Here is a 15,225-nt window from a genome sequence, read left to right on the forward strand (position 1 = left end):
TGAAAGCTTTTTTCTAAAAAAACACTAAATTCTGCTTTTCACTGTTGTATGTGTAGCTTTTTCATTGTTATGTGTATAGATTACTGGATCCCATTTGCTGTCACCTGTACCATCCCACCTTTCACACAACAAAAGAGGTATTTCCGCTACTGAAGAAACACTTTTGATTTGCCTTTTCTCCAAGACTGCTGGTGTTACTTACCTTGTTGTTTTGTAAGCTTGCATTTCCATTTTTACATATGTTCAATACGTCCTGTGTTTTACTACAATTTTTGATAAAACATTCGTGAAGAATCACTTTCATCTCTAAGAAAAAGCATCGCATTACAGGTTCTTGGCATTCTTTCTGAAAAAAAATGAAGTTGTAATAGTTTTACAATTGGAATAAGTGAAGATAAGATATAATGTATCACAAAGTGGCAGATTTTTATTTACTGGATATCTCTTCTTACTATTCAAGTACTTTTAAATATCTGCAAAGATTGGCTGTGAGAGCTAACGACATAAAGGCCAGCCAATTTGCTAAGATGAGGTGAAACATATTGTCTTGGTGAAGAACATAGGAAAATAATTAATTAGGAAAGGAATTTGGGATATAATTAAATGTAGTGGAATTAAATTAGTATTATTCTTCGTAGTTCTAGCACTTTCATTCAGAATTCATTTCTGAATTCGGAATAGGTAGGGCAGAAGAGAAAGTAGATATTACCTCTATTTCACAAATTAAAGAAAAAGAAGCAGAGGTGCTAATTTCTCCATCAAGTCAACAATAAAGCCAAGAATATGTCCCCAGGTTGTCTGACTTCCATATCAGGCTGTCCCACTTTAAGAAAAATCTTCCTGGCATTACCAGTTATTGAATCAGCCATTACAATGGATTAACCTCTCTGGCTCAACTCAGTTGAGAGGATGTGTGTGGGGACAGGGACGTGCATGTTCTGCGACCTTTCTTCCTGCCATGCACCAGGCTAACTGTACAGACACATCAGACTCCGTGCTTTCTCAGGCTTGCCAGATCCACCAAATACATCAACATTGCTTTATTCTGCATGCACACGGAGACCACTCTGCACTGGGATAGTCAGTCCATCATTTCTAGGAAACCTTTCATGAACTCTTCAGGTACAGGATTCATGGCACAGACCTTGTGTGAATGTTTGTGTTGTCAGGAAAGCAGTGTCCCAGAAGCAGGCTACTGCCACTGTAGTGAATCCAGCCAATTCCACCAGGGCTACGGCAAAGGTGACATTTAGGATTGGGGTGTTGGCTGGATTCATTTTCTAGGTGGGATGCATGTGTCCCATGAAGTGCCGTGAGCTTCACAAAAACAGATTATGAAAAAGTCTCTTCAGAAATGAATTTATGGAAACTGCATTTAAGATTATCATACTTTGCATAGTTTTCTATGTTTGAATAAAGAATTATATTGACAAATTAACATAATTCATCCTTTGCAGGGTAAATTGTAATCTGCAACTGTTAGAAATCTAAATCATTGAGAGTACCTACGCATTTGTTGCTAGACTAAGGAGTGGCAAAAGCAGAGAAATGCACAGGTAGATGCTGACAGTTACTTTACATATTACACTTCTCTAGTATTTTATGGTGTTAAATAATCATCTTTGGAAGTATTTTCTTTGTCACTTTTTTCCTCCCTTAAATTACAAATGAATACCAATATTATTTTAGCGGTTTGCTTTGATAAAATAATTTTAGATCATCCCTTTTAATTGATTAATCTTAATAGCAGATGATTCAATAAAAATAATTAATACCTGCTTACATAATTCACTGTAAGTACTTTAACTAACAGAACTGTTCCTTCTAAGGAAAATTATTTGATTTCCAAAGCTTTTGTCAGATTAGACCAAGGCCACCTTAGGGGAAAGTTGTTAGTACAGAAATGAAGCTACCATATTAGACCAGTTGTAAAATTTTAAGTTTACTTACATCCTCATCTGTGTTTGCCGTATATAAACTGACATCAATGTCCTACAAGAAAACAAGAGTTAGAATTATGAACACTAACTAACAGATCTAGAGACAATAAAATTAACCCTGCAAGACATGGATTAGCTCCAAGTTGAAAGGCCCAATCCATCCAGGGGCTGGGAGCCAACAAGTCAGGGGATCTGAAAGTCACCTAGTAACCTGCAGGATGGGCTTCACTGTGAGGAGGACTCATCAGAATCAAGTCCCACAATACTTTCTCCAGAGGAGCTAACTCCCAAGACCACTGCCCCTTTTCTTAGGAAAAGTGAGAAAGAAAATAATATTTGATTCTACAGTCTGCAGTATTTGGTCAACTCCACTTACCTTTAACCTTCTATTCCTTTGCTTCCACCCATGAAACAGCATTACTCAAACACTATCCCTTTTCCTGCTCCCTGTCACTACTGAGTGCAGTGCTAAATATTTAATTATGTGTGCTCCTATGATTATATGAAATGCTGACTTTTTTAGGAACTTACTTTGGATGTCTTGATCTGCTCCAGGTCTTTCAGGACTTCCTCCCACTTGCAATGACCTGCTGCTGTCTTTGGTACATAAGCACTAGAACAGATGAAGAACAGTGACCATTAGTCTCAGTAAGTGTACACAATGTTTATCCTGAAAAAAAGTCAGAAATTATTAAGATACTATAGACGCATTGTTTACATGTATATATACATATGGTAAATGTGTGGGGCAAGTATATTTGGCAAATCATAAAATCATATAGATACATAAAAACTGTATCTCAAAGTCACACACTGTATAAACAGTCAGTGCATTTTTTAAAAAGTCCAGTTTTATATAATGTAATGGAAGAGAAACGTTCAAATACTTAACATAAAATACCTACAATAATTTTAAAGTATACAAAAAAAAAGTCATTAATTTCCTAGTGTCTTATACTGAAAACTCTCCCCCCCGGCTACTATAGAATTTCTACCTTAAGCCCCATAGAAATATTATTTGTCAGTTTAGACATATTTTTTTGTATACAGGAAAGCTTCCTCCTGCTATGGATAAGATTTTGCTCAAAGTGAACCCCTAAAGGGTGGAAGGAAGATTTCCTTCTCCTTGGAAGATTTCTGGAATGTGAACTGCAGTTTTAATGTGTCCCCATTTGGATACCTTTCAGTACTACTGTACTATAAATAATATATGACAGTGTAGGGAAAGACAGACCAATTGTTTTGGGAAGCTGGTTGAAAACAAGAGGTTGTTAAACATTTAAGCCTGAACCAAAGGCTTAAAAATCGCAAGATTTTGGGGAAAGGAAGAAGAGGGGGTTTATAACAAGAATCAGAGGACACTTACCATGTTTTTTCTAAGGGGAGAGAGAAGAAATGTCAGAGATTTGACTGAAGGGGCACAAAGAGACAAGTGGGGCATGTAGGCCTTAGAAGCAAGGCCAGTTTTCTAAGAAAGGAAACTGGAGTGAGAATGAAACGAGGCATGTTGTATGCATAATTCAGCATATATATTTAAAAATGCTCACATATTGTGGGGTTTTTTACAAAGACATATAGCAATTGATGGAGATTGCCTCTGTGCCCAGCAAGATCGTAGGGAAGATCCTCCTGGAAACTATGCTAGGGCACGTGGAAAATAAGGAGGTAATTGGTGACAGCCAACATGGTTTCACTAAGGGCAAATCATGACTGACAAAGTTAGTGGCCTTCTACAAAGAGGCTACAGCATTTGTGGATAAGGGAAGAGTGACTGATGTCATCTACCTGGACTTGTGCAAAGCATTTGACACTATCCCGTATGACATCCTTGTCTCTCAATTGGAGAGACATGGATTTGATGGATGGACCACTTGGAAGAAAAGCAATTGGCTGGATGGTCACAGTCAAAGAGCTGTGGTCAATGGCTCGATGTTCAAGTGGAGAGCAGTGGTGGGTGGTGTTCCTCAGGGGTTGATGTTGGGACCACTGCTGTTTAACATCTTTGTTGGAGACAGAGACTGTGGGATTGAGTGCACCCTCAGCAAGCTTGCTGATGACACCAAGCTGTGTGGTGAGGTGACACACTGGAGGGCAGGGATGCCATCCAGAGGGCCCTGGACAGGCTGGAGAGGTGGGCCTGAGCAAAACTCAGGAAGTTCACCAAGGCCAAGTGCAAGGTCCTGCCCATTGGTCAGGACAATTCCAAGCACAAATACAGGCTAGGCAGAGAATGGATTGAGAGCAGAGGAGGACTTGGTTGACAAGGAACTCAACATGACACAACAGTGTGCATTTGTGGCCCAGAAAGCCAACTGTATCCTGGGCTGTGTCAAAAGAAGTGTGACCAGCAGGTTGAGGGAGGAGATCCTCCCCCTCTGCTCCACTCTTGTGAGGACCACCCCTGCAGTGCTGTGTCCACCTCTGGGGCCTCCAACATATGAAGGACATAGACCTCCTCAAATGGGTCCAGAGGAGGCCACAAAGATAGTCAGGGATCTGGAGCACCTCCCTTGTGAGGACAAGCTCAGAGAGTTAGGGAGTGTTCAGCCTGGAGTAGAGAAGGCTCCGGGGAGACCTTAGAGTAGCCTCCCAGTGCTTAAAGGGGGTACAGGGAAGGTGGGGAGGGACTCTGGATTAGCAGGTGTAGAGATAGGATGAGGGGTAATGGTTTCAAACTGAAAGAGGGCAGATTTAGATTAGATGTAATAAATTCTTTACAGTGAGGACAGTGAGACACTGGCACAGTTTGACCAGAGAAGCTGTGGCTGCCCCCTCCCTGGAAGGGTTCAAGGCCAGGTTGGACAGGGCTTTCAACAACATCTTGATCCAGTGGAAGGTGTCCCTGCCCATGCAGGGGGGGTGGAACTAGATGATCTGTAAGATCCCTTCCAACCCAAACCATTATATGTAATGCAACAATTCCAACAGCTTGAGGGTTATGTAGATTAGGACCAAGATGCAGTCTTAACCAGTCTGAGTCTAGTCAAAGACAGAATAAAGTAAGAGACCATGGCCTATGAAGCAATGGGGGACTGCATATCATGGCAGGAGAGGATCCACCCTCTAAAGCAACTGGAGACAAGTAACAGTTGTAACAGTAAAACTAAATAATTTGTATTTACTGTCCAATTAAAATTGACTTTGTAGTTACCATAGGAAGATGATGATTAGTCCCAACTCATTCTTTAAAAGGCAAAGGAAGTGGCTGTTGAGAAGAAGATACAGCTGATATTGCAGACAAATATTTTTCAGGTGTATTTTCTGAAAGACACAACAAAGACAATAACTTGTCACAATCTGATTTCACAGCATTTTGTTTTAGTACTGACCTAACCAATTTGACAAGACATCCAATCAAGACAAGACTACCTGTTGTGTATAGATTGAAAGACCAACTGATCTGTAGCTTGCAGAAATATATAATCACTTTACAAAACACTTCACAGAATATCAGATGCTGAAGACACACTGCAAAAATCTGAACTCCCTGTTTATTTATCTGTTCATATTGCAGACTGCAATTTAATGCAGGGACAACGTTAAAGAACTTTTGTTTTGTTTTCCATCCTGGAGATCTTTCCCCTGGCTACCTTTTGCCACCCAAATTCCACGAATTACATACAACTATAACATTACCTAGAATATTGTGGTTGCATATATATGAACCTCTGCATTGAATACATCAAATGCTATAGTTGTGTGTATAGTTCTTAAATGTAATATTTAGATATAGTATATATTTATACTTCTTTACATAGTGTATATACCTCTGATACTCGGAAGTGATGCATTTAAGAATTCTGTCAGTGGAGTGTGGCAACTGGAAAATAAGGAGGAGGTGTGAGCTGTGCATTGACCATCAGCAAACATTTCACTCTGCACAGTCTGGGAACTTTTGTCGCAAAGTCACAAGCCCTTTAATTTAACTTGATACAGCTCTTTCACAGAGCTAGGTTAATTACCTGCAACTGTGCTTCTGATCCAGAGTTTTGTTTCTTATCATATGTGCAGCACTTCTATATTAACTGACTCAAACGATGTTTCTTTAGCAGTAGTTTATTTACATACTAGCTTGCAAGTGAATATTTAAAAATGGATCAGCGAGCACAATAAAACAAGAGTTAGCACTGTGCAGTGGTAAAAATATCAAAATGAAAGGTCAATCCATACATTGGCAGGTTTGCGGCTTAGCTTGCTGAAAGCCACCTTGTAAAATTATCTACTGGCAAAGCCAGGAGAGTAATACTTAAACGTGTAACAGGGGACCTCTGAATAGTATTTATAACATTTTACTCTCTTAAATAGAAAATGTTTTACATACTTTGCAATTATTTTATTTCCCAAACTTTCATATATAGCTGAAGTAGTGTAACAACCTCATCACTACATAAATTTCCACACTCAATAATGGAAAGCAGTGCCAGACCCTTTTATCACCTGTGTGTGTTCAAAACCAGTTAAATAAGTATGTAAATGAATGATAAACATATAATCTAAATTGCAGTAAGGCCAGAACAAGTAATTTCTCATCTATCTTCTGAACTATTTCAGTATGGAACATGCTGTGTTATTGTTACCCTAAGTATGTCTAAAAACAAGGCTCAATCTGCTAATGTTTCCACAGCAAATGGAAATTGAAAATATGTGACTGTTAAAACCAAAATGTTAAGTATATGTAAATATGTATTTTCCAAACATATAAGAAAGTAATGGAAGAGAAATATTAACTGCTTGGCTATGGTCAAAAGAGCTAAATCATTTTGTTATAGTATGACAGAAAGGCTGTAACCTCTTCACAGTTAATATTGTTTGATCTGAAATTTGTTATGGTGTTGGTTTGAGGTTTTTTAAATCTGCATACTAACTGTTTTGATTTGATTTGTCAATCAATTTATTTTTTTAAAATTTAATTGAAGTTCAAAAGTAGCCTTTAGGGGAAACTCAAAGTACATTTCAAGAAATTTAAAATCTCATTTGTTGGATACAGCTAAAGAAAATGTTTTGATCCCATGTTTAATTTTTTTAAAAACATGTTTTAACAAAATTATTTAAAATATATTAGAAACATTTTATAATAGGTACATATTTTGATCATTTTACAAGCCAATTTTTATTAAACAAGATCAGGTGGCTACAAATTAAAATATGAAAAACTTATGTTGGATTCATAAGAATTTGCTAGCTTTGTGTTTCATAATTAGTATTATGGGGCCTTAAAAATCTGATTCGAGAGGAATGCGTTCCTCTCAGTCCAAAAGCATTGTCAAATTTATGCTGTAGAACAAAGTGTTCAAGGTGAAGAAAATAATACATTATAGTACCTAATGAATAATGGGCCAGGGCTATCATTATTTTGTCATTTGTTTCCTTTTTTTAATAATTGTTCACTACTGATGACAATGGAACACTGTGTTCTTAATGATTAATGTAGTTGTCTTGATCTTTGGTTTTCTTAAGTATGGTAGGTAACTATTTTATAGTAATGAAATAATCATAGCTAAATTAAAATAAAAGCTTAGAGTTTAGAAGTAATCGAGAACTTGTACTGATTATAAAATATATTAAAAATATACTACATGCATACTCTAAAGGCTATTCCATTTGTTTATAGGGAAGGAGGTTCTTAACATCCAGTAGATCACCTAACACATTCCTTTCAACAATTCAGGGCCATGTTCTACTTGAATTTTTTAATTATTTCATCCAAACTATTACTCAACAACATAAAGAATGTTAACTCACTTACATGCTTTGACAAATTATTATTCTGCCTTGAGCACACATTGTTATAATGTAAAAATTTTCTTTGGTTAGCATCAGTTTTTCATTTCTTACTCTGTTTAATCATTAAACAATTCCACTCTGTCTTCATTGCATCTCCGATACCTTTGTTTTATGGAAGCTTGAACTTTGGACAAGGGAGCAGCTCATATTTAAATACACACATATTTTTATCTGTAGCTTGTGTCCTGATAACCTGCAACTCTAGGTTAAGGATTAAAGCCTTTGTAAATGAATATATGTTATTTCAAAATGTAATTGAGAGTTATAATATATGCAATAATATGTTTGGAAAAGGAATGGGGATTTTATAATGAAGGTACTTTAAGAGCAGTTACCACTGAGTAAAATCACAGTAGTACTGTTTTATCTTTAAAGAAACAAACATATAAGCAAATAATAAATTTTTAACAAAGCAGAAACAGTTGCTGATTTTGTTGTCTTGGCTGTCACAGAAACTATAATTTCAGTTAGTCAAAATAAAATATTCCTAGCTTTTTACAGTATTTAAGTTACATGTGATGGAAAGTAGTGAAAGCTAAAATTACATGTCTTTGCCTTTATACCATATATCTAGGTTTCTGTATTAAGATTTGCTTATAAATTTTTCAGTGAATTCTTGAGATGTGATATTCATAACTAAGAAAGTTTAGTACCTCTTCAAGATGGTGTTATCTACAAAGATCCACTATTTTTTATTGCTTATTTTGAACTCTATTGTTATTCTTAGTTGGAGAATGTAGATCTTGAATGCACAAGTCCTTGAGTACCTCTTGTTTATGTGTACATATGCTTTCAATACTGTTCTTCAGTCTAAAACAGCTCTTTCTTTCATTGGGATCCTTCTTTGATAAGTAAGTAGACAGCAGTCTTCTCAGCCTCCATTTTGCTAGACTGTTCTACTAGGTCTGGTCGGGATGGAGCTAATTTTTTTTCATAGTAGCTGGTATGGTGCTATGTTTTAGATTTGTGACCAAAAAAGTGTTGGTAACTCACCAGTGCTTTAGCTATTGCTGAACAGTGCTTGCAAGGCTTCTCTTTTTCTCACTCTGCTCTCCCCTACCACCCCCAGCAAGTGGGCTGTGGGGAGCACAAGAGGTTGAGAGGCAACATGACCAGGACAGATGACCCAAACTGGGAAAATAGATACATCATACCATATAACATCATACCCAGCATTAAAATGGGGTTATCTTCTCTGTTTCTGCTGCAAATTTCCCTCTAAAATTGTACCATCACCTTCAGCTCTCCCTAGTCCTTGGACGTTTTCTTGAGCAACATCTCAGACATAAAGTGCTTTTTTCAGATACATATTCAAGTACTGTCTACATCATGCAGAGCTGAGCTCTACACCTATTCATTTGCATTGTTTCCACATTTCTTCTCCTTCAGTGTTTCCTTTGCCGCAATAATTATAGCCTCCTTTAGACAACCCTGCCTCCTCCCCCAACAAAATCTCATCCTGTGGCTCTTGTTCGGCTGCTCTCTGTTGGGTCCACTAATTAATTGTTCTGTCCTCTTGTGCTAGGGCAATCCCTTTCAAGGGGACAAAGCACCAAGTAGCTGCATAACTAGAGTGCTCATCTATTTAAGGTTGTATATTGTGCATAATACGTAAGTTCTTTCTGTATGCTCAGAAGCATATAGAGCATTTTTAATGTCAGAATCTATAAGACTGGGAAGAAAATCAGACATTTTTTCCATTTGTATCCTAGTTGTATAAAATAAGCTTTTTTTTTTTTTTTTAATAAAGATTTTTTCTTTAGGAGAAAAACCAGGGAGAGTAAAGATTTCATAAACTAATGGAAGTGACTAAAAAAGGAATGGAGCCCATAAAGAAAGCAATACTTCTGAACTAGATAGATGTTTCAGTATTGAGCCCTTAAATAAGTAATTTTGAAATCAAATTTTCATGGATCATGAATAAGTTTTAGAGGAAAGACATGTTCTTAGTGCCTTGTTATAGACTAAATGCTGGAACATTGAAGGATCTCTGCTCTTTCATTCCTAAATTCCTCTAGATGGTTTAAAGGCAACAACCAAAGGGAGACAAAGAAATCCCTGAATATGAATTAGTGTCAGAATGTATTTATTCTGCTGGGATAGAATTCAAAGATAAAAACAGAGAACCGCATTAATGTACTCTGAAACAATAAGAAACTCTGTAGCAGATGCTACCTATAGGTGCAGCCCTTGAGCGTAATTTCATTTGTATGTTATTAATATTAACATAAAGTAATATTTTCCTATGATGGGATCTAGTACCAGGGCCTTAAATCCTTTCCCAGTTTCTACAGACTAGTACCATCTATCGAAGAAACATATTTTACAACTCTGGTAAGTTCTGTTCTGAGCACCATTTGATGCAGCAACCATGAAAAAGTCTCTTCTTTGCTATCGTGGTGCCTGAATCCATCATGATTCCACAACCATTTTGGTTCCTCTTCTCCCTTCTTACCCATCCTCACCCAGAAGCTTAGGAAACCCGCTCTCATGCTCCACCAGGTGTTACTGGCAGCTCTCCTCCTCAAGGTTTGAAAGCAAAGAGTGAGCTTTCCATGTTTCTGTCTAGCGTGTACTTACTGATCCAGAAGGGAAGTTAGTGTAATTACTGAGTGTTAAACTGAATCACATACTTGAATGCTTGTCTGGATAAGAGCCAAAACATGCCTTAGATTGTTACACCTTCAAGCCTTTATTTCACAAAGCTAAAGCATTTTCTTACAAGCTTTGTATTTAGTTAGAGTTAGGCAGGCTAAAACATGTTTGCAGCTGCCATTTTAAATTGGACATTCTTTAAATATTATTCCTTTTTGATTACTTCCCCTTCACTCCACTTGCCCCAAGAACTATAGCTTTCCTTGTTTTTATTGTACATTGGCACCTCTCCTGTGGAGTAGTATTCTACCTAATTTATTCTTCTTGTATGTAAGCAGTGTTGACCTTCAAAAGAGTATTCTCAGTAATCAGCATGGCAGGAAACTTTCAGTTTAATCATTTATGCATTTATGTGTTCTTGGTTTGCTTAAATATTTGTTGATTTGCTTTTGATAGTCATGCAGTAGGACTTGCTTCTTCTGTGCTCTTGCTAATTGGCATTTATGCCAGAAAGTAAAGTTTGCAATGCCTGTTTGAAAATTTTGCCAAAAGGTCACAGAGTCATTGCTATTCCACTCAATATCTTAAACATCAGAATTTGAAATGTAAAAAGTTAAATATTTCCTTTGACCTTTTTTTTGCAAAACATGCTCGAGGCCTGGGGCTCATACCATTGCTTTATGAAGATGTGTCTTATACTTGGCTATAGACCTGAGAGGAAGTTTGTTCTTGCTGCAAAGAATGATTTTATACCTTTCCAAAGAACCTTACAGTCACAGTAGCAATGAAACCCAACAAAAGTGCTGCAGTATTTAGAGATTTAAATGCTACTAGTTGAATATGCATATGAACATTATAAGCTAAGAGCTTTATTTTGGTCTGTCTGCTTTCACTGATTTGTCAGTCACAGTCTCAGAACAATGCATACTCCATGACCACAGGCCTCTTCCATTAATAGCTCTGCTTGAAATAGGGGTGTCAGGTCCCTATTTACATGATTGAGAGACCAGGGCATCAAACTTGTTGCTTACTCCATATGTTAGATTTACCCCTTGCCTGTCAATTCAGGGTCTCTCTTAAGCATTTTTTGCCTGCTGGCAAGATCCAGCCAGAAAAGAAAGCTAATACATGCTTATTTCTTTTAACATCCTTCCATGTAATGTCAGTCTTTTCAAGGTATCAAACACTTAATAAATTATGAAAGATCAACTTAATGTTGTCCTGATGCAAGCTTATATGATATTAATGCTAGGTTTGCTTGCCAAAAACTGTGATTGATAAATAGAGAAGCCCCAAGTTTTGGTAGTGGCAAAATTAATGAGCTAAAGGCATAGTCAGTAAAGTAAAGAAGTACACATCAAAACAACTCATTTGTAGGGCACAGATGGTCCGATTTGAGCCCCCTCAGGATGCAATATGCAATAATTAGTGAAAAGGCCTTTCAGAGTATAGTCTCCCAGATTAATAAGCAGTTGTATTTCAGGAGATTCAAAGTGTGAAGGACATTAATAAAACACACACATGTACAAAAAAAAGCCAGAACTAGTCAGCACTGAAGTTTGTTTAGCAAAATGTGCCCTAATCTATATATGATTTCTGAGCTCACTGACTTTTGCTCCAATGCTTTTTTTCAGAAGTTGAACTACTGAACTAGATGATTCCCCCTGAGAACACACACCCAAAAGTTTTCAACACTTCTGCAAGAACAGGTCCAGCACCATTTCAGTCCCAGAAAACAAAACTTTCTTCTTTTTTTTTTTTTTCAAAATTTGCATCTGTCTGATTTTTCCAAGGTGAATTATCCATTCCTGCCTCTCCACAGTACCCCTGCTGTATGCCATCTCAGAAGGTCTTTCTTGCAAATTGATTAGGCCAGATTTAATAATACTGTTTGTTTTACACTTGGGTATTGAGCCTGCAAGTTGCCATGTCTGCTCTTTTCTCACTGGATTTTCTACCTTTTGTTTTCAGAGCCTGACTGACATTACTGATCTTTGTCTTAGATCTGTATAGGCAGCCAATAACAGTTTTGCAACAGAGTAGCCATGCAGGAGTCATCTTGTTGAAAACCTGTTTTACATTAAAGCTTCTTTTACACAGTTTCTGTACCCTCAAAGGCCTGCAGAAAATCCTGTTGTAAGAGGTGTGTCACACAATGACTCTTCATTAGCCCATGTGGGTCTCCGGGTAGTATGTACCTTACCGGTCAGTTGCAACAGGCAGATAAGAAAGGGTTATAGTCCTTACAGGTTAAAAATTAGGTACATGTCCCTGATATAATTACAGAAGAACACCAAATTTAGGAATGTCAGAGCTGATTGTAAGCAGAAGTCCTCTGAACGTCTCCAAACGCAGCCAGTTGTGAACGCCAAAAAAAAGAGCATACTGATACCTACCTGATATATCCTCCAGTCTCCAGCAAAGGAGAATGCAAGTAAAGCTTGTCAGATTTGGGGATAATGTTTTCCAGATTATAACTTATCTATCTTTTTTCCCCCTGATGTTTATCAGTATAGATAAATATTTTCCTTTTAATGGATTTTTTAGAATTTTATGTAGCAATTTCTCCTATGTAAATATTTTGTCATCTTGCATTTCAATTTTTGACAGGCAATGTTAATTTATAAATTTAAAATATGACAGTAAGTAATTTAAAAATGCAAAAGGTTACATTAATGACGCCTCTTCATAATGTAATTTTCTAGAGTACTGCTTTTGCAAGCATGTATAACCTAAGGGAACATATCTTTCATTTTTTAGGTCAGTTTGTGTTTTCTAAAAGTCACAGTGTCAGTACCTTGAGTAAACATACATATTATTTTCAGACGTTACAATGGAACAACGGCTGGTATTTACCCTTTTCCTGAAAACAAGTATTTCATTTCTTTGTGGTTTCAATATATTTATTTTTGTTTCAGTTCACCAGGCACTGTGAGAACATTTTCATCATTTGTAATAGATATTTCAAAACTGAGAAACCTAGTTGAAAAAGAGAAAAAAACCTTTATTCTCTCTTAGTTGCACACTAGGAATAAAATTGCATGGAAGGGCTATCATTTACTAATTCTAAATACCTGGGACAACGTAACACACTTTCAAGATTACTTTTGGGACCAAGGCAGGCATGTATAGAATTCTTCAGAGCACATAGCAAAGTTGCATTGCATAGACCCAAGCCTGTGGTCAGCTGAAGGGATGATAAATATCAGATTATTCTGTTGGTTTCAGTAAGAGTGAGGCATTTATACTACTCAAACGCCTAGCATATTTTTCTGAAGGTGCTTCCCTATCCCTCATAATAACTGAGGGATGGTGAGCAAAAAGAATAACCTATTACTTTGAGAATGCTTCTTTTTGCTTCAATATCATAAATAGGTTAGCTACTCATATTTAACTCTTCCATTCCCATTTAACTACTTCCATTCCCATTTTTTTGGAAGGAAGGCTGACAAAAGGTGCAAACAAATTACAAAACAAACTAGCAAGCAAAAAAGTAATCGTTCATTGTCTTCTAGGATAAAAAACATTGTAACAGTTAGGAAACTGAGGGTATAACTTACAAAATTGCTTAAGAAATATGGCACGTCAATTTATTTCTAGTTAGAAATACTGCGTAGTATATTTAAAGTAAAGGTTTATTTAATTTGCAAAAATTTTTTTAGTGGTTATGTGGACTAGAGAAAATTACCCTTCCTTTAGAAAATAATTGAAGTACAAACAGAAATCAAAATTAAGATCCTTGATATAAATTCTTTTTTTTTTGTTTGTTGATATTTAAGTCAGGACAAAACAGGTGTCTTAGATTGCTTTGAGATAAATCAGTCTGTCCCAATTCTTGAATACTACCGTACTTTTCATATGGTATGAGCACTGAGCTGTTAGGAAAGGTACTGGCAAAAACCTTCAGATCCTAGAAAGCACAGAGGATCACTACTGGCCCTCCATCCTGTTGGATCACCTTATTGTTGAAAAGTCACTTTTACTAGCCTTAATGCAGAGCTTCAGTTGGCCTTCTCGACGTTTATGTATCAGTTCACTTTCAACACTCCATCTTATTCAGAGTGGTAGTCAAATTATCTATTAGTTTCTTGTTCAAAATTGTCACATATGCACGGCACATAAATTTGCACTACTGTCAAGTCATTCATCTTTAGCTGGATGAAAACTACTAGAAAACTACTTTGTCCTCGCTATGACCCACGTATCTTGAAATCGCACAGTTTAAAATGAGACCTGAAATATTAATGTGTCGTTTAAATTATGCAAAATAATCTACAGGCATCCATAAAATCTTATTAATCTGAGAGATATTTTTGGTTACATGAGGGCAGGAGATGAGTGGGGGTTTTGTCCTTTGGAAAAAAAAAAAAAAAAAGGAAGAGAGAAAGAAGAAATTGTTTCAAAAGTAGAACAGGAGAAAAGTTTCACAAAGATTCCCTTGGAAACAAAAGTTTCATAGATACTTAAGCAGTGAATGTATCGGCAGTGTACATGCTCTAGACATTTCTGTTGTATCACCTTACATTTAAAATATGTTCAGGTACTGTTAGATGGCCCCTAAGCAAGATAACAAATGTTAGTAGTGTAGGGTTTCTTGAGTACAACACACAAGTCACGTATTTTTGAATATGGAATAATAGAAGAGAGAGAGTAGGAAAGCTGGTAAAGCTGCCTGGATTACAGGTATCCAACTGCTGAAGATTGTTTTCTCAAAGCCCAAAATAAATTTGAGTACTAGAAAGGAGAGCAACACTTTTTATTCTGATCAGCTAGAGAGAATGCAAATGGTAACAGCAAGAATGCACAACAGAATTTTCAACTGGGTTTATGCCCATGGGGTTATTCAGAGCCAGTGCATAATAGCTCTTCACTAGGGTTTCCCTATATTCTCTCTAGCTCCCAGCTC

General features: G+C 36.8%; 1 protein-coding gene across 1 annotated transcript in view; it reads right to left on the reverse strand.

Annotated features, from left to right (window-relative positions):
• IL15 (interleukin 15) overlaps nucleotides 1-15,225 on the reverse strand; it is a 36,728-nt gene that overhangs the window by 642 nt on the left and 20,861 nt on the right. The window contains exons 3-6 of the mRNA XM_033001707.1: nucleotides 5,092-5,201; nucleotides 2,472-2,553; nucleotides 1,951-1,992; nucleotides 203-346 (exon numbers count right to left, since the gene is read on the reverse strand). Of these exons, the coding sequence (XP_032857598.1) occupies nucleotides 203-346; nucleotides 1,951-1,992; nucleotides 2,472-2,553; nucleotides 5,092-5,201 (378 nt within the window). The remainder of the gene's footprint in view (nucleotides 1-202; nucleotides 347-1,950; nucleotides 1,993-2,471; nucleotides 2,554-5,091; nucleotides 5,202-15,225) is intronic.

This window comes from Tyto alba, unplaced genomic scaffold, assembly GCF_018691265.1.
Source record: "Tyto alba isolate M040663 unplaced genomic scaffold, T.alba_DEE_v4.0 Super-Scaffold_23, whole genome shotgun sequence".
NCBI classification, from domain to species: Eukaryota; Metazoa; Chordata; class Aves; order Strigiformes; family Tytonidae; genus Tyto; species Tyto alba.